This window comes from Galeopterus variegatus, unplaced genomic scaffold, assembly GCF_000696425.1.
Source record: "Galeopterus variegatus unplaced genomic scaffold, G_variegatus-3.0.2 Scaffold1058, whole genome shotgun sequence".
NCBI lineage: Eukaryota > Metazoa > Chordata > Mammalia > Dermoptera > Cynocephalidae > Galeopterus > Galeopterus variegatus.
Window position 1 is genome coordinate 175,203 of NW_007727169.1, and position 26,651 is coordinate 201,853.

The following is a 26,651-nucleotide window of genomic DNA, read 5'->3' on the forward strand; positions in this document are numbered from 1 at the left end:
TGTCCCACGGGGTTAAAAAGGATCATATGTTGGTCTGCAAAATTAGTTCTGCCATGTTGCAGGAGTGTAGATTACAGAATATCTACAAATAAAAGTGTTCTTTATTGTAAATTGTGCTGAGAGTATTTCTTTAATGGATGCATGGAAAATTCTGCCTGGGTATCCAAACAGTTGCAATAGTGCAGTTCCCTTTTAACCAGCAGGGATGTGACCAATTGGCAGCCATAACAGAGAAAACAGCACAATACCCAGAGAGATTCATGGAGAAATTATGAAAGAGGCTTTTGTGGCATCTCTCCTTTCCTATCTTGTACTATTGATTTTGCCTGTTCAGTATCTCCAGAGTCCCTGCACCACTCTTCACCTTCATTACTATCATTTCAGTCCAACTTACTGCTACCTCTCAACTGGACTATGGAAATATTTTTATAATTGGTTTCCATCTTGATGTCTGCCCAATTGATTCTCTAAATTAGAGCTTCCCTTCTTAAATCCCACTAATAGTTTTCCATTAAAGAATTAATTCTTATGATAGCCAAATATCCAGGCACATTCTGGACACCACTCTTTTCTCCCACCTTTATTGTGCTTCCTCTTTATTTCCCCCATCCCAGCCATAGTTGTGTTCTCTCTTGCACTGTAGAGTTTTGAACATACTCTTCCCCTGCATCATTTATTCACCAGATTAACTCATTCTTTTCCTACAATTTCGGGGAAACTTTCTCTGACCTTCCAGACTAGGTCAGATTCTTTTATCATACACTTTTATAGTAGCAGTGACCATGATCCTGTACTTCAGAGTAATCCCACCTTTTGTGATTTTAAAATGAATGTTTGTCTCTTGTGCCATGCCATAACCACTAGGGTTGTGTTTTTGTTCATTATTATGACTTCAGAATCCAGTAGACGTTCATGAAACATAAATTGAATGACTGACTGAATGAATCTGCATATTAGCTTTGGAATTTGTTGGAAAAAATGATTTGATCAACTTTTTCTTAATTGTGTCTGTTTTACCTACTTAGAATATTTCTAATGCAGATAGAAACAAGTTATTGTTCACCAGGATGCTTTCTCGGTCAATGTGCGAATTCTTATCTAGATCACCTAACCTTGCCATTAAAAAACAAAAACAAAAACATATAACAGCATCAGGTATTAGCCATTCGAGTGGCTAGTAGTGCAAGTGACGGTGGCTGGTTATCATTTTCATTTCTTTTATAGATGCGATTCCTCTCCCCTCACCCCCAATTCTATATGAGTTACACTTTTTCGGGATGGAGACAATTACTTTTTTCTCAAATGATACTTTTAAATATCTACTTAAAAATATAATCTAGTAGTCATAGGCTTCCTATGTAGATATGGGCTGGGCAGTTGGTGTGCCACTGTGTTATCGCTGTCTGTGTTATTTTCAGTTACTAAAAAAATGTTCAAAAACTTTATGGTTTTCCACATAGATTTCCTTTGAATACTAATTCTTGTCAAATGTTTATTTGTGCTTTATTATAAAGTTTTCTAAGTCTATCTCTGTGGTTTCATAAATGGTTAGTAAGAATTTTATTAAATGTTGTCTTTTAATAGTGATAAATAGTTCCTCTGGTAATCTTGCAGAAAATTATACTGTTTTGGCAGCCCATTTTAGAGACTATTCTAGTTGAAAATGACTTTTAAATTGAGACTTGTCTCTGAGAAAATTTGACAGAATCCATGGCTCTTGCCTGCTATATACTTTTAAAAAAATCAGTACTATTTTCTATTTTTTTTAAAAAAATTACCCGATGAAAACCAATTTTTGCCGTGTAGAGCTCAGATTTTTTCACCCTACAATTGTGGATTTGTGTATTGTGAACATAGAAAAAAGAAATATAAATTGTTTTATTTAGAAATTATTGATTAGATTAAAATCTCAGTTAAGAATTGAGATTCAAAATTGTGTTCCCAAAAATGACCCAGCAAGGCAGTGAGCAGAAAGAGCGAACAGTCAGAGTTCTGTAAAACAAAACCGGCATGTAATCCCAGGACTACTCATTCACTTATTCATGTAAAAACATTTGTAGGGGACTGCTATCCACAATGTATAAGAAGCTCATGTAAACTGAAAGGAATTTACAGGAAATATAGAATAAAAATGGTTGGAGTATATAAATGGACAACTTGCAGAAGTGGATACTTGAATTAAAAAGAATACCAGACAATTATAGTAAATAATAACAATAGTCAGCATTTATTAAGCACTTTTTTTGGTGCCGGATATTGTTCTAGATAGTTAATTTTTTAACTACTTAATTTCTCTTAAGAGAAGTACCATTATCATCCCTACTTTACAGAGAAGGCAAATAGTCACAGAACAGTTAATATACTCACGACTACTTGAGTATAAGTGGAAATTTGGCTTTAGAACCTCTTATATGCATATGGATACTCAATCTCATTAGCTACTGGATAAATATATTAATAATTCCCTTCCTCAAGCAGATCTGCAAAAATGTGAAAATCTGATAATATCAAATTCTGGTTAAGATAGGAAGATGAGGGGAGCCCTCTTCTACTACTGATGGGCATGTAGACTGGGATGGCCACTTCAGAGAGCTGCTTATAGTTTTTATGGAAATTGATATGCTAATCCTGATGTCATGGTAGTTCTACTCTTGGACATGTGCTAGGCAGAAGCTCAAGTCGATGCACATGGAGACATGCACTAGGATGCTCATTGCATCAATGTTGGGATGTGGGGAGTTGAAAGTACTAAAGATGTCCTTTTCTAGGATAATGAATACCTTGCTACATTCATAGGATGGTTATACTATAGAACACTCAGAAGGAATTAACTAGATTTTATATTTAGAAACATGGATAGATCTAAAAATTAGGAGAATGAACAAGTAGTAAAAGTAGAGAATGAGATTATAACATAACACCAGATATAAAAAACCTAAAACATAGACATAATACTGTATGTTTTTCTGAATATTCTTACATGTAAAAACAAGTAAATTGGGTAGATAGAAAGTACATATGAGTAGTTACCAATAAGAAGTGAGTAATGATCTTAGGAACTGGAGTAAAGGGGAAAACAATAATAAAGAGTATATAAAACAGAAGACGGAACTGTAACAGACCATGTAGGAAAAAAAGCATAGTATAATGTAAGTTCAATGTGGACAGAAATTTAGTCTGTTTTGTGTATTGCTGCATCCCAAGTGCCTGAATCAATGCCTGGGGCATAGCAGGTGGTCATAGTAAAATGGGAATGTAGAATGAGTGTATAAATTCAAAGGAGCGAGAAACTTAGTTTCATGTACCTGGGATCCAATCAAAACTAGTGATCTTCCCACAGTTCCACAATTTCTTATTTTATAGTTTACAAACACATACACACACACAGACACTAGGCCAGTTGCCTAGTTGGAGAAACAAAACTGAGTCAAACACATTCTCTGCCCTCTAAGAGCTGTAATTTATTTGGGAACATTGAATAAAAAACTGTTATGTCAAGTATGATGAGTACTATAGGACAGGAATTTGCAGAATAGTGTGGAAGCACAGGGGAGGAATGCCTAAGTCAACATTCCTTCCTTCCTTCCACCAATATATATATATATATTTTTAAAAGATGACCGGTAAGGGGATCTCAACCCTTGGCTTGGTGTTGTCAGCACCACACTCTCCCAAGTGAGCTAACCGGCCATCCCTATATAGGATCCGAACCCATGGCCTTGGTGTTATCAGCACCGCACTCTACCGAGTGAGCCACAGGCCGGCCCCTTCCACCAATATTGATTGAGCTTTTGCTTTGTGTCATTTCCTCTTTTAGGAGTGGGGGATACAATGAGGAGCTTTCATAGAACTTTAGTCTCTTGGGGAGACTGACATTACTGAAAAAATCACACAACAAAATGTAAGGTACAAAATTGCTATTGTGCCAAGTATCCTCTATAAGAATTTATAAAAAGAGTGAAACAAAAACCTTGGTCTAGATTTAGATTCCAAGGATGGTTTCCCTGAAGAAGGGATGAGAAATTTGAAGGATTAATAAAAATTAATTAAAAAGTGGTTGGGGAAGATGTTCAGAGTTAAGCATACAGCGTATGCAGAGCTAGTCAGAAACTGACCATGCAGACCTTGTAGACCTTTTCCTTCAAAGCAAATGAAGGTTTAAAATTGGACGTTACATGATCCATTTCAAAAAGGATCCATCTGGCTACATTGTGAAAAATTGATGTAGAGAAGAAGTGATGGATGTGAGAAGTTACCAGGTTCTTATAGTAGTTCATGTGAGTCACTTGTGGTGGATGTAGAAAGAAATGAAGGATTAAAAATTGGTTAAAGAGATAAAATTAAAAGACATGGTGATGGATTGGATTTGGGATGGTGCAGTGAGGTAGAGGGACAGAGCAAGAAAGACCTCAGCAGGATAAGTAAAAATGAAGCCACATCTGAAAATATGGTGAAACTGTGAAACACCAAACACATAGAGAAAATCTGAAAAGCAGCTAGAGATGATTTTGTTAGGTGGATGATGACATAGAAGTTGCAAAGAAAATGGCCATATTTTTTGGAGATGCATATGGTATGGATAAAGTGAGATAACGTATGTGATTTACTTTAAAATGCTTCAGCAAAGCAAAGAAAAGATGCAGATGAAGCAAATTCTTGGTCATTGTTGAATCTGGAGGTGGTTCTATAATGATTGGTTATTCCATTCTCCCTGCTTTATATATATTTAAAACTTTTCACGTTTAAATAAAACAACGAGAGAGGAAAGGAAGGTTAACTACTAAGAGAGGAATGACAAGGAGACTGCTCACCAGTGAAAACAGAATCCCCTAGATAGTGTAATAGGTTTCCATACTCTCGTTAATTATTAATTAATAGTGAAGCCAAAATGTAGACATTTTCAGACAGCGAAGGATGGGGAGAGATTTCTGTTTATAGACCACTGTGAAAACAATGACTGCTGGATGTATTCCAAAAAGAAGAAAATGTAACCTGTAAAGAAAAAAGCAATAGTGAAGTAAGCAATTGGTAAACTGTTGCTAAATTTAAATAAGCATCAGATGACTTAATTGTAACTACATTGTAAATGGAAAATGAAAATTCATAACAGCTAACATAGGAGCTCTCTCCATGTCTAACTCATTTGATTCTCATAATTCCCAAGCAATTATTATGTTTTTTATTATTAACATTATTTTTCAGGTGAGGGGGCTGATCCAGAGAGATGATCATTAACTTACCCCATAGATGGTAGTAAGGGGTAGAGCCAGGATTCAAATCCAGATAGTTTAGTTCCAGACCTGCTTATTTGACCACCATACTGTACTGAATGTACAGGGTACTTCAAAAGGTTTATGGAAAAATTCATATTGTCTTACAATTTTATTTTTCCACGAACTTTTTGAAGTGACCTCATATAGTATATTTAGGTCCTTTTATTATTCTCAAGACATATAGAGATATGAATTAACATTAGACTATGTAAAGCCATTATATATTTATGTTTAAGTGCACAACTGAAGGAGTAGGTAGATATAGAATATACAATGTCCAAATGAGTAAAAGGGTAAAAATAGAATGGAGAAAATATGATCAGTCTAATAGAAAGCATGGAAGGATAAAAAAGAAGCAAAGTTAACAAAAAGATCAGTAGAAAACGTTGAATGAAATATTAGAACAAATTCCGAACTTACCTTTACCTATATCTATTTACACTAAATTTGTCTGCAAAATATAGATATGTAGATTGAATTTGGAAATAAAATCTAATTCTATGCTGTTAACAGAAGGTTCATCATAAACATAAAGCCCAAATTTTTTTTTTTTTTTTTTTTTTGGTGTGTGTTTTGTCTTTTTTCCGTGTCCGGCAACGGATCGCAACCCTCAGTGTTGCCCCCGTACCGGACCGGGGACCGGCAACGGGATCGCAAGCCTCAGTGTTGCTCCCGTGCCTTGCTCAGCCAGTGAGCGGGAGCCGGTCTGTATGTGGGATCCGAACCCTCGGACGGGAGTGCCGCCACGCTTCCCAAGCGGCGCACTTATCCAGTGCGCCACCGGGCCGGCCCTAAAGCCCAAAATTTTGAAAAAGAAGAAGAAAGCTGATGTTACTTGTTGAAATAAATTTTAAGGCATTAGCAGTACTAAGACTAAATATATAAAAGCATTTCCCCTGGAAGATGTGAACCTGTATGCACCCGATAATATTGGCTTAAAATATGTGTGGCAGAAATTGACAGAACTACAGATGAATAAGTCCAAGATGACAGACTTGTGGGAGATTTTAACACCTTTCTCAGAAACATAAAGCAAACAAATTTAGAATATATTAACCACACAGTATTGATCTTATTAATATATTTGGAACCACGTTCCTAAAATTAGAGGTTAAATGTCATTTTCAGGCTTCTATACCTGTTACTTACCATATTCGTCAATTACTAGTCCACAAAAAAATCTTAAGAAATACCAAGGATTAATATCAAACAGACCATATTTTTTTTTAATTCAAAATATTTTAGCATTTATTTGCACATATTTGTGGGGTACAGTGTGTTGTTTCAATACATGCATGTAGTGCACGATAATTTACTTAGGGTAGACAGCACAGTTTTGTACTCATTAGTCCACCATTTTTTCTCTCTCTCCCCTACCACCCCGCTGTGCCTCTGGTAACCATTATTCTACTCTCTACTTCTATGAGAACCACATTTTTTTTCTTTTTTTAGATTTCATATGAGTGATATCACACGGCATTTGTCTTTTTGTGCCTGACTTCACTTAACATGATGGTTTCCAGTTCTATCCATGTTGCTGCAAATGATAGGATATCATTTTTTTTAATAGCTGAGTAGTACTCCATTGTGTATATATACCACAGTTTTTTTTTATCCAGTCATCCATTGATGGACATTTAGGTTGAATACATCTCTTGGCTATTGTGAATAGTGCTTCAGTGAACATGGGAGTGCAGGTGTCTTTTTGATATATTGATTTCATTTCCTTTGGGTATATACCCAGTAGTGAGATAGCTGGTTTGTAGGGTAGATTTATTTTTAGTTTTCTGAGGAACCTCCATACTATTTTCCACACTGGCTGTACCAATTTACACTCCCACTAGCAATGTAGGAGAGTTACTTTTTCTCTTTGTCCTCACAATTGTTTGTTGTTTTATGGCATGTTGGTAATAGCCATTCTAACTGGAGTGAGATGATATGTCATTTGGTTTTAATTTGCGTTTCCCTGATGATTAGTGATATTGAGCATTTTTTCATGTGCCTGTTGGCCGTTTGTATGTCTTGTTTTGAGAAAGGTCTGTTCAAGTCCTTTGCCCATTTTTTAATTGGGTTATTTTGTCTTTTTGCTGTTGAGTCATTTAAGTTTCTTGTATATTCTGGACATTAGCCCCCTGTCTGATGTGTGGTTGGCAAACACTTTCTTCCATTCTGTAGGTTGTCTCCTCACTTTGTTGATGGTGTCTCTTGCTGTGCAGAAGCTTTTTAGTTTGTGCACTCCCATTTACATATTTTTGCTTTAGGTGCCTGTGTCTTTGTAGGAAAAGGCCATACTTTTGGTTGGCAGTAAAATTATATAGCAATAATAAAAAGATAACCTAATAATTACAACATTAGGAATTTTAAAAACATGCTTCTAAATAATTTATGGATCAAATAGGAAGTTAGGAAATATTTAGAAATTAATGAAAAGTGAGAACACTGCTTATTTGCAATTCAACTGAAGCAGTATTTAGAAATTTGCAGCCTTAAAGGATATAGTATAAAAGGCTATTTAAAATTGATTTAAAATTGTTTGGTCATTTTATTGAAGAGTTTAGAGAAATAACAGAGTATAATGAGAGAATGAAGCAGCAAGAAAATAATAAAGATTAGAAATTAATGAAATAAAAAATAAAGAAATAATAGGAAGACTCAACCAAGCCAAAAGAGAGTTTTTTGAAAACTATGAGACATACCTCTGAGAATATTAAGAGAAAAATAAAGCTTAAATGAGATTCATAATTTTTTTAGAAAACTATAAATTATCAATAACCTTAAAGATAATGAATCAGCGGTTAAAAATCTAACTACCCCTCCCCCCACAAAAAAAACACCCGTCAGGTTCACACAGTTTTATAGGTATATTTGTTAGTGCTGACAGGCTCAACTTGCCCTCTTGCACTAAACAAGTGACCTGAAACTCCAAAAGTTGGTGTAAGGATTGGAAGCTTTATTCAGATAATTGGCATCTTGGGGATGAGCAGGCTAAAATCATCCTGCCTTCTGATGCCTGTTCTGGGGCTTATAAAGGGAAAGAGGCAGGAAGGTGAAGTAAGGGTTTTGTCCTGTAGGCAAAGGGGGAGCTGGTCACAGGATCAGTAGAAGGTCTGAGTCAGATGTCAGGATCCCATGACAAACTCAGTGCTTTGGCATCATGGAATCTGCAGTTGGTGGACTGGTCAGCTTCAAACCCTTAATGTCATCTTCGCGTTGGAGTCCTTATCTCTTAGGGAGAGCCCAAAGACAATAACCTCAGTTGACTGTCACTGGAACATAAAAATACATTACTCGCACTTCTAACTAATTTGGATGCAAATTTCCTTTAAGCAAGAAGGAGAGTTAATAATCAGCTGATGTGCTTTGCCGTTCTCTTGGAATTCCCTAGTTTGCAGTTGATCAGGAAAGGTAAGAAAACAAGAAAACTTAGTTTCAATTCTTAATTTTAGGTGTGCAACATCTAAAGTAAATCAACATAAGAGGATGTAATGGGAGATCAACAGAAATAAACTTTTGAGAAATATCCTTTTGGGGCATGATTTCATCCCCAGGCAGTTTCAGCCATACACTCAGTTTCTCAGTTCCTCTGCTAACCTCAAGGAATTGATGATTATCATTTCCTCAGTCAATTGTTGTCTGAAATTTTCTGCTTGTTCTTAGTTACCCAAAATATGGCCATTCTCTGGCTAAGGTCCCTTTCATGTTTAGGTATGTTTCCTAACTGTTTGAGAAAAGTTAAATTCTATCTTAAACAAAATAGGATATCTTCCCAAAATGATTAAGTAAGTTTCTCCCATTCCCTCCCTCCAGGAAAGCAAACAGTTTAACGCTAGAAAACGCATTACTATAAGTCACTACCTTAACAGATCACTGGGAAAAAAAGGAGAGACATATCATCAGAATAGATGTAAAGAAAGAATTAGGAAAATCCAGCACCATTCATGATACAATTCTTGGCAAGCATGAATAGAAGAGAACTTCCTTATCTTGCAGCAAGAATTATAGTTGGTAGTGGAACAGTAGAAGCATTCCAAATAAAGTCAGAAATAAGATAAGGGTGCTTTCTTTCACTGCTCCTGTTTGGCATTGTTATAGAAATCCTGACTTTGCCAAGCTGATATAAAACAACACGAAAAACTATTAGAATTAATTCAAGTTGACTTGTTTCAAAGCCCCTTTATAAAAATCAATAGGTGTCTAATATAAGAAATAATAGATTAGAAATATTTTTCAAATCCCATTTATGGCAACAACAAACCATAAGGTATCTAGAGGTAAATCTAATAGAAGATGTGCAAGGCTTATATGGAAGAAATTGTAAAACTTAAAAGTGGGGCAAAGACTGAAAAAAATCAAGGATTTTCCATGGCATGGATTGTTAAGATCTATTTTGAAGATGTCAGATTAACATGCAAATTCAGTATAATTCTAGGAAAATTCTCAGTAGGATTTTGTGTTTAAGTGTGGAAAATGATCCTAAAATTCATACAAAATAATAAGGAATTTTTTTTAAGAAATAAGAAGATAATACTTGTTTTACTAGACTTCAAGATTTATTGTTTGGTTTTAGTGCCTACAGAATGTACTATTGGCACACTGGTAGACATACTGACTAATATAAAGCAATGGAGGCTCAATCATATGTGAGAACTTAGTATATGAGAGAGGGGCATTATAAATCAAAGGAAAAGGCAAGACTATTCAATAATTATTACATAGACAATTGATTATTCACATAGACAAAAATAAGATGAGATCTCAACTTCACATCACTCACACAATACATTACACATGGGTTAAAGCTCTGACTTTGAAAAGCAGAAGTCTAAAATTTTTAGAAGAAAATATAGGAAAAATATCTTTTTGACCTTGAGGGCAGTGAAAGATTTCTTTAAAAAGATCCAGAAAGTACAATCCCTAAAGGGAACGTTTGATATTTAACTACGTTCAAAGTAAAAGATTCTGTTTGATCAGGGACATAATGTACAAGGCTAGCATAGACTGGAAGAAGATCTTCATAAATTACAAAATTGGCAAGTAATTACTATCTAGGATATGCAAGAACTACTACAAATCATAAGAAAAAGATAATGGATCCAATGGTAAAATAGAGTTTGTAGACAGGGCAGTTTGCAAATGAGAAAAATTAAAGAGCCAACAAACATATGAAACTATGCTCAACCTCACTATTATCAGAAAAATGCAAATTACAACTAAGATGAAACACTGTTTCACACCGATTGATTAACAAAAATTTCAAAGTACAAAATTTGGTGAGGATGTGGGGAAGGGACTGTGCTGGTGGGATGTAAACTGGTATAACTCTTTTGAAGACAATTGTCTAATGCTGGAGAAAACTGAGGGACAAATATAACATGAATTGGAAATATACCATGCAATTGATTATGAAAGCCAGTACTTCATGGCCATGGTTAATTTTAGAGTAAGAGGGAGTGGACTCAGGTGAAGGGGGTGTGTTCTCAGGGAATTGTAATGTTTTACATATTTTTTAAAAAGCTGAAGCAAATGTGGAAAAAAATTAACATTATATCTGATTGGATTATAAGGGTAATCTTCAATTATTCTCTGTACTTTTCAGTTGATTGGAACATTTTATAATTTCCTTAAAGAAAGAGTTAAATGGAGAGTCTTGAGGGCTGAAACGAAGAAGGTTTTAAGGACATTGATAAGTGGCTATTCTCAGGATTCATTTACCTCAGAAACCTATATCCATATCTCTCGCCTTCTCACTTACTTTATGTGTTTTTTCAAATATCACCTTCTCAGTGAAGCTTTCCCTGGCCTTTGGCATTTCTTAGTTCCCTTCCTTGATTTATTTTTATGTTGAAAACTTATTATTATTTAAAATACTGTATATTGTTAGTATTTAGCTTGCTTATCACCTGTCTTTCCTATTAGAACATAAGCTCTTCATAGTAGGGATTTCTATCTGTTTAATTCACTCTGTATCCTCTATGCCTAGAAGAAGTCCCCAGCATAGAGTAGCCTCTCAATAAATATTTGTTAAATGAATGAGTGAACAAATGAATCCTGAAGTTCTGACCCTGGGGGGCAGAAGGATGCCAGCACCATTAAAAGGTGCAGGAGAGCTGACTGGTGCAGGCAGGATGCTGTGTTGGGACTGGACAGTGTTGATGTAGGGAGAAAGATGGCATATGTAAAAGGGAGGTCAGTAGGCAGCTGGGAATCAGGGAATCAAAGGACAGATGGCCCAAACTAACTCAAAGCTGAATTCAACTCAGCACTGAGCCCCTGTATTTACAAATAGATGTGCTTGGCTGTCGGTCCAGCTGAAGAAATTCAACCAGGCATAAAATAGATAGTTTAATAAGGAAATTCTCTAAATTTATTCCCTCTTGCAAAAAAACAAAAACAAAAACAAAACAACCAAAAACTGCAATTCAGTCTCCTACAAAAGAAGTACTCTATCTCAGAGAGGGATTAAATGTTACCATTTTATCTATGGGCTGTGACAGGATTACACAAGTTTTTCTGGTTCCCAAACATAGGATCTGACTTATCTGTTGTTTATTGTTTATTGTGCAGGAGAAAGAAAGATGAGTTGTTAGAGTTAAAAATAATAAAAGCCATGTTGAATGTATCTTCATCAAAGACTATGATGTTGAAAGAGATTCAAGGAATAACAGTATATACATTTTTCTATGTGTTAGGCTTTTGCTAAATATTTCTTTCAAGCTTTGAAGTTTGCTTGCTGTGGGCTGAATGAACAAAAGCTGCTTCAGGTGACATTAAGCCAATGGTTCTTCAACTTTAGAGTACATATGATTTCAACAGTGAGTTTGTTAAAATGCAAATTTTAGGGCCCTGCCTGACAGAGATGATTCAGAAATTCTTGTGTGAGTAGTCCCAGGAATTCAAATTATAAACAATGACCCCTGATGATTTTGATGCAAACAATGTGGGACAGCACTTGGAGAAAAAAGCCCTGTAGATGAGTCTTTTATTTATTTCAGTTTTTTGCATGTGTACTGACTATGTGCATTAATATATCGTATGCTTGGTAGTGATACAGTTGACAAATGTGCCAAAATTAGCAGTTTCAAAGCTGTAATGAATTATACCTACAATAGAGAGAGAGGTGCACAAAGCAACACAAAATGTGCTCCCACAAGAAGGTTAAAATCTAATACAAAGTAGTCAATTAATTGGCAGGAAGATAAAGAAGTTATAACTTATTAGTTTCCTAGGACAGCTGTAATAAATTACTAAAAGTTCAGTGGCTTAACACAACATAAATTTATTCTCTTAATGTTCTGGAGATCAGAAATCCAAAATGAGTTTTAAAAGGCTAAAATAAAGTTGTCTGCAGGGCTCTGTAGGATGATGTGGTTTCCTTCCAGAGGTTCCGTAGTATGATCCTGTTTCTTGCCTTTGCAGCTTCTTAAACTGAATTCCTGGCCCTCGGTGGCTTGTGGTCCCTTTCTCCATCTTTGTGTCTTCCCGTTTCTCTTTGCTTCTGTCATTTGAATGCCTTTCCTCTTTTGTTGTTAAAACTCCTTTTGCCTCCCTCTTATATGGACAATTGGCCATGACTTTTAGGGCCCACTTGGATAATTCATGATATTCCACTTCAAGATTCTTAACTTAATCATATCTGCAAAGTCCTTTTTGCCATATAGGGTAATAGTCACAGGTTCCGGGGATTCAGATGTAGCTATCTTTGGGACCCATCATTCAGCTGATCGCATACATATTTAGAAAAATGTGACAACAGTAGTAGGAATATGGCAAAGCCCTGCCTTTTCGTTGAAGAGCCTATAAGTAAGTAACTTAAACCTGCAAGCTCACCGTGCACTGGTAACTACTGTGCCTAGTAAATAAATGTGAAGTGATTTACAAGAAGAGACTGTACAGTTTGCCACAGTGCTAATTTCCTTTCCTGAAGCAAAATGCAGTAGGGGGATGTTATCAATCTATTATAGTGGCATTTTAGTACTAGAGTGGATGAGGACCTTCAATGTTTATTGCTGTTTTATGGAAGCCAGCAACATGTTGTCAGTCCCTGTTGGGTGTGTGGCATTGTAGTAGACACAGGAAGGTGTGAAAAGATGGACCCAATGATAAAGAACTTAAAGTCCTATAGAGAGATGAGATGCACACACTGCAAATATAGTGAGCCTATAAACCTACAGAATTAGGGCCACTGTGCCCAGACGAAACCCCACAGTTTGTAGCAAACCTGTCTCAGAATTCTCAGTAAGTGGTTTTCTCATGAATCCTTAGCAACATTCTATAAAGAGGAAAGGGGGAAAATCCAAGCAGGGACAGTCCTTCAGAGCAGCTTTATCAGTGACAGTACTCTGGATTCTCCTTATAACAGTATTTGTTATGGAGTGAAATTTAGTATAAGGCTGGTTTTAGGCCTCGCTACAGATGTTTAAGTAATTTTCTCAACGTATCTGTCATAGGAGCCTGTAGCATGGATTCCAAGGTGAGACTCACGGGGAGGCTTCAGTACTTCTTTCTGCAATGTGTTTGTTTTTAGAATGAGAGGTTTTGAGGTAGTTGTGGTTTTTATATCACCATGTGCCTACTTAGCACCAAGACTTTCCTCCCCATCTGTCCCTAATTCTAAATTCTCCTCCTTCTCAGAATGAGTTCTTTGATTGTGGTAATGGAGACTGCCTATTACTGGCTGTTCTCACTACAAAAGCTACGGAACAAATTTTTCACTTTTAATATTATGCTTTTCCATTCACTGGCCTCCTTGTCTCAAAGTGTCTTAAATACTGTTGCCTAAATAATCTTCCATTGTTGTTTTCAATCATGTTACTCTGCTTCAGACTCTGAAGTGGCTCTCAGTTTCTCAAAGCAACACATTTAGACCCTTTGCTTTAGATGTCAAGCCCTTTACAGCTTCTGGTCACCTCCACCCCCACCACCTGCACAAGCCAGGCCAGTTCTCTCCCCGTTCCCCTTCCAGCCTCCTCTGTATGTTTATTGATTCCTACATCTGAGCATTGGTTCTGTTTCTGTCAGAGGATTTTTTTGTGTGTATTTCCCTTTTACTTAGAAAAAAATATTATCTTCTGAATTCTAAATAAGACTAATACTCTTGGGCTTTTAGTTTCTTGTTTACAACATCCTTTCCTCTTTGAATCAGTATATTTGTCTTCTATTTAGTGCCAAAAGCACCTGCTCCTTTCTCCCTGGCTTGTTCTGTTTTAATGATTTGTAGGAAGAACTCTGAAATCAAATTATATTCACATAGGTAAATTAATACAGCTTTATTGGCTGAGAATTTAGTGACAACTCATGGTGGTTTTTCAATTATTAAAGAAAGGGACTGGTTTTTCAGTTAGACGAAAGGAAAAGTAAACTTATTGTTATTATAGTGATATTTTAAAGCCATGAAATAATTACCATGTCTTCCAAAGTTTCTTATGTACTCTTGCAACATAAAATTTTCTCAGAGAGTAACTCTGGCAAGCCAGAAGGTTTATTTAACTTAAAGTACCAAATTACAAATGTCAAATCAGAGAAAATGGTATTCAGGTTTTTAACAGGTATACTACCATTGTAAATGTTTTTCCTTTTCCTTGGCTGTATGGCATAAACTGTACACAGTTTCACACAATTATATAACAACCACCACAATTCATTTTTAACACAGCAAATAATTAAAACAATGTAGACGAAAGGCTTCAGACACAGAGATTTAGCTTCACTGTCCTCTAAAGCAATTCAATGACTATAGGAAATCCCTTCGAATTCTTCATCAATAAAATCAAAATTTATTGCTAACTCCACACCTATTGCACAGGTACTTTGTGAAGATAAATTTTAAAAAAAATCTGTGAAGTGTTCTAAATTATTAGAAGAAAGTTTGTAAAATTATTTAGTAGAAGATTTTATAATATTTCTGACAAATGAATGTGTTTCCTTACTTTTTTTGCATTATATTACAATCATATATGTAGTTTTGCCTTTCTTTGGAAATCTTGAATGCAATGAAAAGTACAGCTTTATATGTAAGAATCTGAGTAATTTAATTGCTCAACTTTACTTCCATGGTGCTCTGTTCCTGTTCCACTGAATCACCATCTCTATGGAGAGAACTTCTCTGAATTGCCATTGTAAATTATATTCACTTTGTTATTCTAAATTATAGAACCTTGTTATTGTATCTCCCTCAGTGGACTGCAAGTGCCCTGAAGGATTAGACCTCGTGTCTTCTGCTTACCTTTGGACACAGCACAAGAACAGTAGCCTATTAATAAACACTTATTAACTATTAACTGAATAAATACACGTCCCATTGATGAAATACTTAAACAGTCTTTGAGATTCTTATTCTAAATTTCACAGCTATCAGAGACAAAATCAATTCGAATCTCTCTTAAGTTCTCTTTTATTTTGACCTCCTTTCAAGGAATATTCTATCTGAATAGTGGCAAATATCTGGAACCAGTGCTGCCTCTCCTACCCTTATGTACACAGCCAGCATTTCATGGACTATGGCACTTTCTCCTGCCAAGTCCAGATGTGGTCTCAGGATTCTTCCCAACATGTCCTCTAAATTGCCACTCTCAAATGTCAGGATGGCTGAAACTTATTGCTATCCTGATTCTGTGAAAAAGTAAGGTGAATGAAGGGACTGAAGATATCTGCCTTTAGCATTTTTTTCCTTTCAAAGGTAAAACATATTTAAAACCCTATAAAGAAATAAAACAAATATACTTTAAGTGTAGAGAGTCCATGAAACTACAGAATAAAGGTGACTGGGTCTAACAGAAATCCCTGGAAGGCACTCCCATTTTATTCTAAGGGATCGAAAATATGGAGCACCTCCACTTTGGCCATTACCATGGGGATGGTGTCATGAGACTATTCTTCCAAGACCAACTTTTTCTATTTCATGTTGGTTACTACAGTTATTTCTTTTTAATCAGTACCAAGTTCATGGACAGTTCAGAGAAAAACAAAGAGGAACACTCAAGAGTAAAGGATGGAAAAAGGTAGCTGAGCAGTTGATTTGTATTTTCAAGGGAAATAAAAAATGTAAAGGAGCAAAACTATGTGAAGAAAAAGAAACTTTATCATTTTCTTCTCCAAATAAGATGAGAAGAATTTAGGCAAATTAGTATCACACCAATCTCTCAGACATGATACGATAAATAGATAATGACAAACTATTACTCCTGGAAGGAACTTGAAGCTGAGACCTGGAGAAGTTAACTGCCTTTCTCAGGGTAGCAGAAGTAGTTTGAGAGAAAGCTGAGCCTCAGATCCCTGGGTACTCATGCTTAGTGTAATGTTTTTTCCACTAGACTAAATGTCCATAGAGTTTGATCATACTGGTTGTTGGAAGAAACTATGCAGAGGGAGAGATAAAGATTGGTAAGCAATTTACATTTTCAGAGCCAGGCTCTTATTGTGGTATGTCAGAAAATGAGCAGGTGTAATAAAATTATATTTTATTGCTTTTGAGTGATAACTGTGTTTATGAAGTTTTAATTTGTATTTTATGATGAAGTAGAATCATACTAGTTACTATAAAAGAAGAAAACAACTATGATTTTTTTTCACAGTAGAAAGTGAATTATTATACTATGTTCTTGATTAATCATACAGGAATTACAGTTTGTGAACTATTTTGGACTTTCCACCCAATTCTTCAAGTAGGTCTCACTTGTTCTAACAGTGCACTGGAGTGAGATACTAGCGTACAGGTAAGGTGAATGATTGCTCTTAAGTGAAAATGTGACTATAATTGGCTTTAGTTGGTAACTAAAGGACTTGTTCTACAGAGTGTTAGGGCCAATTAAATAAATCTGTCCATTTTTCTGCATCCCTACTGCCATCTCTCTAGTCCAAACCACCATCATCTTTCACCTGGACTTCTATAATAGTCTAATTTATTTGGCTTTATTTGTTCCTATTCCCTCCTAATCCATCATTTTCACTGCAGCCAGTGTAATCTGCTACAATCTAATTCTGATCATGATAGTCTGTGGTTTAAAATCTTCAAATGACTTGCTTGTGCCCATAGCATTAAATTCATATTTTACAATTCAGTTTACAGGCACTTCTGCAATATGGTCTGCAGTTTCTCTTTACTCCTTCAGTCTCACCTGCCACTGTCTATCTCCTCACTTTTCTAATTCGTCTCTCTGCCGGCAGTCTTAACAAGCAGCCTCCTATATCTCAGTTCTCCTGGTATAGGTTACTGATGTGATCTTCCTGGAATGCAAAACTGATTTTATCACTTTCTGGCTTAGTATTCTACCACGAATTCTTAATTATAATAAAGCTCCAATATTTAGTAATCCCTTTAAGATCATGTACTATCCAGTCAATGCTGTTGCCTTAGTACAAATTACTAATTTGATCTGGGTATCATCCTTCACTTGGTAGCTTCTAACATCCAGCTTATCCTTAAAGATTCAGCTGAAACATTCACTCCTCTGAGATGAATCCTTATTATATGCTCCCTTAGGACCTGTACATACATATGAAATTTATTCATTTGTTCATTCATTCATCAAAGGTTTATGTATCAGGCACTTGAGAAGCAAATTGAATGAAATATTTTGACCTACAAAAATGACACTTTTGTGTGGTTAGATCTGATAGCTAAAAATCTTTGCCCTCATGCAATTTACATTCTTGGAAAAAAGGCAACAAGAAGCAAAATGAGTAAGTAAAACATCTTTTGTTAAATGGTGATAAGTGTTTCAGGAAACAAGAAAGCAAGGAAGGGGATAGAGAGTCCTGCGGTAGGAGGGAAGGCTTCTCAGAGGGTGAGATATTTAGACAAGTATCTAAAGAAGATGGAGGAGTGAACCATGGAGATATATACGGGGAAACTCAAAAGCCTTGATGGGGAATCTCTCTGGTGTGTTTGAGGAATGGCAAGGAAGCTAGTGTATGAGTGAATTGCAGTTATCATGGCGCAAAGTAGTAAGAAATGAAGCAAGAGAGCTAAAGAGGACTAGACTCGTGTAGGGATTTGGGGGCTCTTGTAAAAATGGTCTTTTACTCTGATCAAGACATTAAACCACTGGAGGAGGAAAAGCAGAAGAGTGACATGATTTAATGCTCATTTTAACAGGAACATTTTGATTGCTGTATAGAGAAAGGGATGAGGCATCAGCAGGCAGTCATCCAGGCAAGAAAGGGAGGAGGCTTGTACCAGGGTGGAAGTAGTAGGTTTGCAAGATGTGCTGGATTCTGGATATATTTTTAATGTGGGACCAGTAGGATTTGCTGACCAACTGAACATGGAGTGTGAGAGAAAGAAGGACAATAAAGATAATGCCTCAGTACTGGGCCTGGGCAGCTGGATGGAAGGATGGACTTGCCATTAACAGAGATGGGAAAGGTTTTAGGAGGAGTAGATGTGTGTGTGTGTATGTGTGTGTGTGTGTGTACATGAGTATGTGTGTGCGTGTTTTTGTGAGTGACATCAGGAGTTTGGTTTTAGACTTAGTAAGTATGAGATGCCTCTTAGATATCCAAGTGGAGATGTCAGGTGGGAAGTTGGATTAATAAGTCTGGAATTCTGTAATTCTTAGGTAAGTGCTTGGCATCTAAATGATATTTACACTGTGAGACTAGATTTTATCTCCAAGGGAGTGAGGGTAGACAGAGAAGTGAAGAAGTGTATGGCTTGAGCCAGGAGACTGAGAAGGAGTGATTAGGGAGATAGAGGGGAAAGTAAGAGAAGCCAAATGAAGAAAGTGTTTTGAGAACAGGAAATGATCAGCTCTGCATATATTGCTGATAGGTTATGCATGTTGACTGAAAACTAAGTGTTGAATTTGGCATTGTGAGGCTATTAGTGATCTTAGTGAGAACAAAGTTTTGGTAGAATAGTTGGGATGAAAGCCTTGTTGCAGTGAGTTCAAGAGAGACTAGAATTAAGGAATATAAACTGGCAAACATCCTACTTACACCTATTGTCTCAGGTTGTAATGTTCATCTGAAGTGGAAAACTCTTTCAAGGAGTAAGACTGGAAACCATATCTGGAGGAACTGTGGTCAAGAAAGATTTATTTTAAAATAATACAGGGTATTTTTTTTTGCTGATGAGAATGATTGAGTATGGAAGCATAAATTGGTGATGTGAGAGATAAAGGGGAGAATTTTGGGAATGTTGTCTTTGAAACAACAAGAGAGGATAGAATGTGAAGGGCTTAGCCTTGGAGAGGAGCTTAGTCAGATCTTCCTTTGTGATGGGAGGGCAGGTAGAGTACACTGTTACACTTCTCAGATTGTATTTTTCTTGTTGATTTATTTGTTTGTTTTCCACATATTGTGAACCTCTTAAGAGCAGTAAGTATAAATGTCTTGTTCATTTTGTGGTAGGAATTTTATTGTTCTATTTGTATGCCCTAGTACAATGCCTGGCACACAGTAGGTGTACAATAAATGTGTGAATGAGCAACAGAAGACACTGTGCTAAGCATGTGTGTGTTTTATCTTCCCACTCAAATTGGATCATTTCCATCAAATCTTGACAACCAGATTGATTTAGTCATGTTTTTCTTGTCTGGGCCTACAGATAGCTTGAGTGACTGGTAGAATTGATTGATAGGAATGGCTGCGTTTTCACCAAAATCAGTGATTCTTCCTAAGAGTAAAATCAGTGACCCTTTCTGCATCATTTTGCGGCAGTTATGGTTATGGTTTTAACAAGAATTTACTAGTTATTTCACCTTGAACTTTCTGAAAGCTATTCATTCTTCCTCAGTGCCCATTTGCCATTTATATTTTGCCATTCATATGGCATGTATCATTATCTATTGCCATTATATTACTTACCTAATAAATGAGAATCTCTTTGAGAATGATGATTACATGTTCATTGCTTTTTGTCTCAATAGTGCTTAGTACCTCCTTTAGTTAGAGAACATGTCTTTTTCATTGTTAAATTAAAAATACTTTTTCCAGGCCCTGGTACAAACAGGTGTCAAATAAATATGTATCGTTTGAATGAATACATGAATGAATGATTATTGTCTCCGGTGGGTGCTGCTGGTGCACAGACTACATCCCTTTTCCTTTTTGGTGTTTCCATCCACTAGCTCCCACTGCTTTGCTTTTAATAGCTAATACCTGACACCTTTTCCAAAGGGCTATCCTTGGGCCACAGGACCTGTGTCACCCAACTGCTCCAACAACCAGAAGTACCTGGGGTTTTATAGCCTTCCTTTGGTAACCAGTAGCCAGTGACTGAGGTACAAAAGTATGGAAGTCTAGTTTTGTTGCCTCTAGGCACCATAAACTCACCAGTGTAACTCACACTTTAGAGCTCCCTGTGGATCAGGCTGAGTCCAGGACTTCATGTGAAATTGCACCCTTACCTGGCCTGTTATCCTCCCTTATCCTCCTTCCTCCACTCCCTTGTTTGTTTCTCCTGTGAGCACTTCCTTATTTAATCACTCGTATATGCATCCTTTCCTTAGGGTCTACTTCTTAGGAACCTTGCTTAAGACATTGAATGTTTATAGACAGTTGATGTCAGGGGTAGGGAATCCTTTTTTTTTTCCTTTTTGTCTTTTTTACTGACCGGTAATGGGATCGCAATCCTCGGTGTTGCGCCCGCACTGCGCTCAGCCAGTGAGCGGGAACTGGTCTCCACATGGGTTCCAAACCCTTGGCGGGAGCACCGCTGCACTCCCAAGCGGTGCACTCTGCAGTGCGCCACTGGGCCGGCCCTGGGGGTTAGGGAATCCTAATCATGCCTCTCTAAGAGTGTTCTGTTCAGCTGCGGCAGGTGGTCTCTCCTGATAGTTTTTGATTTTATACTACAGCCAGCCAAAAGTGTTGGTGACTGTAAACTACACACAATATTTGACTTAGTTTACAGGAGAGAAGTAGCCTCATAATTTTAGTAAATAATTGTTATTGAATTTAGTAAATACCTTATTGAATTGTAGGTCCTTCTAACAGAAAGTCAGAATGTATTTCCCTTGACTTTCTACTCTTTGATAATACACGTCACTGTTCTCTCTCCTTAGGTATAATAGGTATAATAAAGAGTTAATTGTATAATCAATTTTTATATTATGATTGAGTGCAACTTTCTTTTGTTTTCTTGTTGAATATAAATATCCTTCTTCATATACTGAATAAACCATTTATTTTTCTAGTGATTTAAAAAGAACACAAACTCCCTTATCTGTAAAATGGGATTGGAAGTAATGTGTTTTAGAACTGAAAAGCACTTTAGCAACCATATGGTGGCCAATACCTTCATTTTACATATGAGAACTTTTGAGACCCAGAGAGGTTATGTAATTTGTTCAATATCACCTAGTTTAGTTAGTGGCAGCGTTGGACTAAATCCAACTCCCAAGCTGCTGTGATTTCTACTGCTCCACAACATGCATATTTCTTATTCACAGAATTGATATGAGGATTAGGGACTACATCTGTGAAAAGTAGATTTAGCCTTTGGAAAGAGAGATGCTGGATAGCTTTATGAAAGCTTTATGAAAACTAATCTCATTTTAACCTTTTCTGTACAATTGTTAGTTTGCTCAGTTTTATGTTACTTGCTTTAGGCTTTTTTGGGCCAAGGACTAGACAATATATGATGCTTGTTTTAAAAATCAATACTAAGTATCCGGATTGTGTTAGAAATATGAATTACTTCAGCTGAGATTGATGCCAAGAGCAGTTGCAGGCGGCCTTCCAGAACGGCGATTACTTATGTCCATGAAAAGTTTTTTTTTTTCTATCCCTACTTTGCATATTGGGACTAAGGACAGTTGATTCCAAAGAAAAGAAGGAAGCATAAATTATACATTTTTTCTCAGTCTGGTAATACTTCCAAATTGTGTTACAACGTGTCTTTAACAAACCGTGAATTTTCTCTCTTGCCCAGCCACCATATCCTGCCTGTTTTCTGCATAGTCAGGGACCCATTATACTAATCCATGGTACCTTCATATCTCTAGCAAGCACATGCAAGTGATAACTTTGGATATTTATTTTGATGCAAAGTGTATAAATCTTCTCTGTGTCATCTTGTAAAGCGATGAAATTGTGACTTGCTCAACTTGGTTAGCTCAATTGTTTAAGTTTGGTTCTTTCAAGCACAGAATGCTTTGATATATGAACAAGAATTCTGCTTAATTTTTGTGATATCCAAAGTGATTTGTGTAGATTCATATTTGCAGGGAAGATAAAACTTGAGTTCCAAAGGCTAAAGTAACTTTTATATATATTTTTAATTAGGTACGATTATATGCAAGACCCGATGCTATCAGAAGAGGATCCGGGGACTATGCTCTCCATATAACAAAGAGATTAATAGAATTTTATGAAGACTACTTTAAAGTGCCCTATTCCTTGCCAAAACTAGGTAAGAATTTTCTTGGTTGTTTTATTGGAAGGGCTCCTTGAAGGCGGAATTTCTTCTTCATGCATTTATTTGAGACATCCAGAAGCTTGAAAATTCTGATCTTTATATTTTTAGTGAAGGTGAGCATAAAAAATAATTTCTTCTGAAGAGGTAAAATAAGACAGTGTTTCTGGAGTCTTGCCAATAAGTGCTGTGGGAATTAAGAAAGGCATTATGTAAGTTTAGGGTTTCAAAAGATAACCCAAATAGCTATAATTTGTTGAATATGTACTGTGGAGGGGTGCTTGCCAACATCACATCTAATCTCCACTACTACCATGTGATGTGGGTAGGTACAGTTAGAACATTTTCCACATAAGGGAATTGAGACCCAGGGAGTTTTCCATTCATCTAGACAGCCAGTGAGTGAAGGAGCTGGGGTTTCAAACTAGGTCTTGATAACTCCCAGAACTATTCAATATTTTACATGAAGAATGCCCTCATTGATTAGTTTCTCTTTCTAAATTTTCAGATGTCAGGTCTCAATGTATTGGTTATCCCTTAGATTATTTTTGTTCAGTCATATTTCTAGTGCACAATTATAGTAAATAGAATAAAAAGGAAAGAAGAGAAACTTGATGATAATGGAGATTGTGTTCTCTGTGAATGTTCTTACATTTCTCCCTTTTATAAAGAGAATATGTTCAATAATTGTTGGTCAAAAGAAGCAATGAATTAATTGTTATCCTGATTTGAACTAGGCTGCTGCTTTTGTCAGGGAATGAACTATGACTTTCCAGGAAGTTAGAAAGTGCACATACATGCATTAGAAATGTTAAAGTTATTTTTTTCCTTCTCAGAAAACCTATTTTGAAATATTCTATCTCAACAGTCCTTTGTTCCCCCCTCACCCCTCCTCATCCCTTCTCCTTCCCAAGAGCATTTTTGATCGGGATCCACATGAAAGGTATTTCTCATTGGAAAGAATAAAGTGCTTACTTGATCAAAAGTGTTAGTGTTTGAACCACAAGTTCTCCTCCCTGGAGAACTGGGCCTATTTCATTAAAGTACCTGCCTGCTGTGAAGCTTTATTGGTCTTACAATGAGTAGTTAGTTCAGAAGGTAAGTAGAATAGTTGATATTGTTATCAGTGGGTGTGACATACAATTTTAATGAGTGATATTACAAAATTCTGAGGTCTTTTTGAAAATATGTGCTCTTAGAGTCCATAGGCAAATTTTTATTTCAAATAAGATCTGTGTTTTGTTTTGTTCTGTTTTCTTTCTGTCATTTCACCTCTGTATTAACTTCCCTATTAGAATCTGTTACACTGAAATCTCCCTAGTAGTCACCCAAGGTGGAAAGGAATACCTGACCTCATTTGCATGGGAGGTGACACCGTTTTCTACTCTAGCAAAAACTGGCTGGGAACTTCCCAGCTTGACCCTAATGTAAATTCATGAGTGCTTATGTTGCAAGTTCAGCAAGAGAAATAAAATGTGGATCCTTCTTTGTCCCATTCAGGCCAGTAATTAGCAGAGGAACTCAATTTATAACTTCAGGGGGTTCCATGTAACTGTCAGCTTGCAGCAGGAAGCATTTCTGTTCTTCTGTTTCACTCACAATTGAACCACGCAGGCTTTCATCTGCAGAAAAGAGCTTTGTTCACTTTTACTATTACTTGTTAAACTCCCTTATGGTGTATATAATTGAGTGATTTGACTTACTCCAGCATACTCTGTTTTATGTATCTAGGGGAGTTATCACAACCCATGATTCTTTGAAAAATTTCTCTTAGAGTTTTACTTATTTTATATATCTATAGATACTTAGATCTATATGTTAATGGATTTATAAGTTCGCTTTCTAAATACCCCTACATAAAAATCCCACAAGCATTCTGATAAATCCTTAACTTTCCATTGTATAATACAAATTGTATTTTAAATACGTTCTGTGGAAACCAACTGGGTTTTTGTTAATGATGCATATAGATGTATCCTGGATATCAGCCAAGTCTGCCTTGACCCTTCAGATCTATCTAAAATGGTTTTCAAGACCTGTTCTACGCTTCCTGCCTTCCTTCATTTATTCTATGAGCATTTACTGAATGCCTATTTTAAGCACTTTTGTACAAAAGGTAGATAAAGCAGAGAATAAAAAAGGCAGAAATTCCCTCCCTCCAAGGGCTTACATTCTATTAGGTAGAGACAGACATTAAAGCAATTAGTAATGTATATAACATATGAGAAGGAGAAAAGTGACATTAAAAATAAAGCTAGAATAGAGTGATGGGATGCATGGGGGGCAGATGGGGCATGAGAAAGGGATTGTTTTATTTTCCAATTTGTTAAATTTATTCTTACTTAATTGACATAATAATTTCGTATATTTATGGGGTGCATTGTGATATTTGGATATATGTGTACAATGTGCAGTGATCAAATTAGGGTAATTAGCATATCCATCACTTCAAACATTTGTCATTTTTTTATGTTGGGAACATTCAAAATCCTCTCTACTAGCTATGTGAAATTATACAGTAAATTGTTGTTAACTGTAATCTCCCTACAGTACTATAGAACCCTAGGACTTATACTGTGCAGTCATGGAAAATTTTACTGGGAAGGTGACTTTTGAGTGAAGAACTCAAGGGAGTGAAGGAGTAAGCCCAGTGGATGCCATGGACAGAGGTGTCTAGACATTGAGGTGTTAACTTTCCTGGTGTATTTGAGGAACAGCAAAGAGGCAAGTAGTGACTGGAGCAGAGTGAATGAAGGGGTGAGAAGTGGGTGATAAGGTGAGGGAGGAATGGGTGGGTGGCAGATCACAGAGAGCTAGCAGATGGTGATTAAGACTCCTTCCTTCCTTCCTTCCTTCCTTCCTTCCTTCCTTCCTTCCTTCCTTCCTTCTTGTGGTATGGAAATTGATTGGTCAATGTTGAGCAGAGGCATTATATAATCTGGCTTATGTTGTGAAGTGTCATTCTTGTGGCTAGATTGAGGATACACTGAGAAGCAATGGTTCTCACCTGGGGGCAATTTTGTCCCTCTGGGGACATTTTCATTTGTCACAACCTGGGGGTGGGTAGGGTGTATGCTACTGGCATTTTGTGAGTAGAAGCCTACTGCTAAACAATCTATAATGCACAGGGTAGCCCTTCGTAACAAGGAGTTATCTAGCCCAAAATGTCCGTAGAGCTGAGGTTGAGAGACCCTGGTAAAGGGGGAAAAGGGGAGAGGCATGAAAACTGGTTAAGAGGCCTTGGCAAAATTCAGCTGAAATATGATGGTTGCTTAGACCAGGATGTTAATGGTGAGGCCGTCAGAAGTAGTCCAATTCTGGAGATATACTGAAGATAGATATAACCAAATTTACTGATGGACAGGATGTGGCTGTTAGAGAAAGAGAGGCTGCAAGGGCGACTCTGAGACTCTGGGCCTCAGAACTACAAGGATGGAATGCCATTTACTGAGGCAGAAGGATTGTGGAAGGAGATAATTTTTGAGACTGACATGCCTATTTAACATTTAGATGGCACTTTGATGTTTGTAAGAAAGTCAAGTAGAAAGTTTAATTTATAAATATGGAGTTTGGGTGAATAATTTGCTAGCATATTTTGATATAGAAATCTGTGAGGCTGGGATCCACAAGGCAGTGAGAGCACCTAGAAAAGAGAATAGGAACAAGATGGGACTGATCCAGTGTTTGGAGGTTAGAGAGAACAGGAGATAGTAAAGACTACTGAGAAGGATCAACTTGTTGAGGAACTAAGGAAACCCAGTGTTTGTGGTGTCCCAGGCATGTAGTGAAGAAATCATTTCAAAGAGCAAGCAATAAATTGTGATAAGTCAAATTAGATGAGAATTGACCATTTATTGATGGTAGCAGTATGAAGGTCACCAGCGACCTTGACAAGAACAGTCCTAGAGCAAAGGCTTGATTGACAAGTATGCTCAAGAGTAAATGGGGGTGCGGCTGGCAGGCAGGGAGACAGTCACTAGAGAAAGTGAATATAGACCACAGATGGCATTTCTGGAAATTCA

The 26,651-nt window shown here is 36.6% G+C and overlaps 1 protein-coding gene across 1 annotated transcript in view; it reads left to right on the forward strand.

The window, feature by feature from the left end:
• TRHDE (thyrotropin-releasing hormone degrading enzyme) overlaps nucleotides 1–26,651 on the forward strand; it is a 374,981-nt gene that overhangs the window by 85,934 nt on the left and 262,396 nt on the right. Inside the window, 1 exon segment of the mRNA XM_008574522.1 lies at nucleotides 22,500–22,626. Coding sequence (XP_008572744.1) covers nucleotides 22,500–22,626 — 127 coding nt within the window.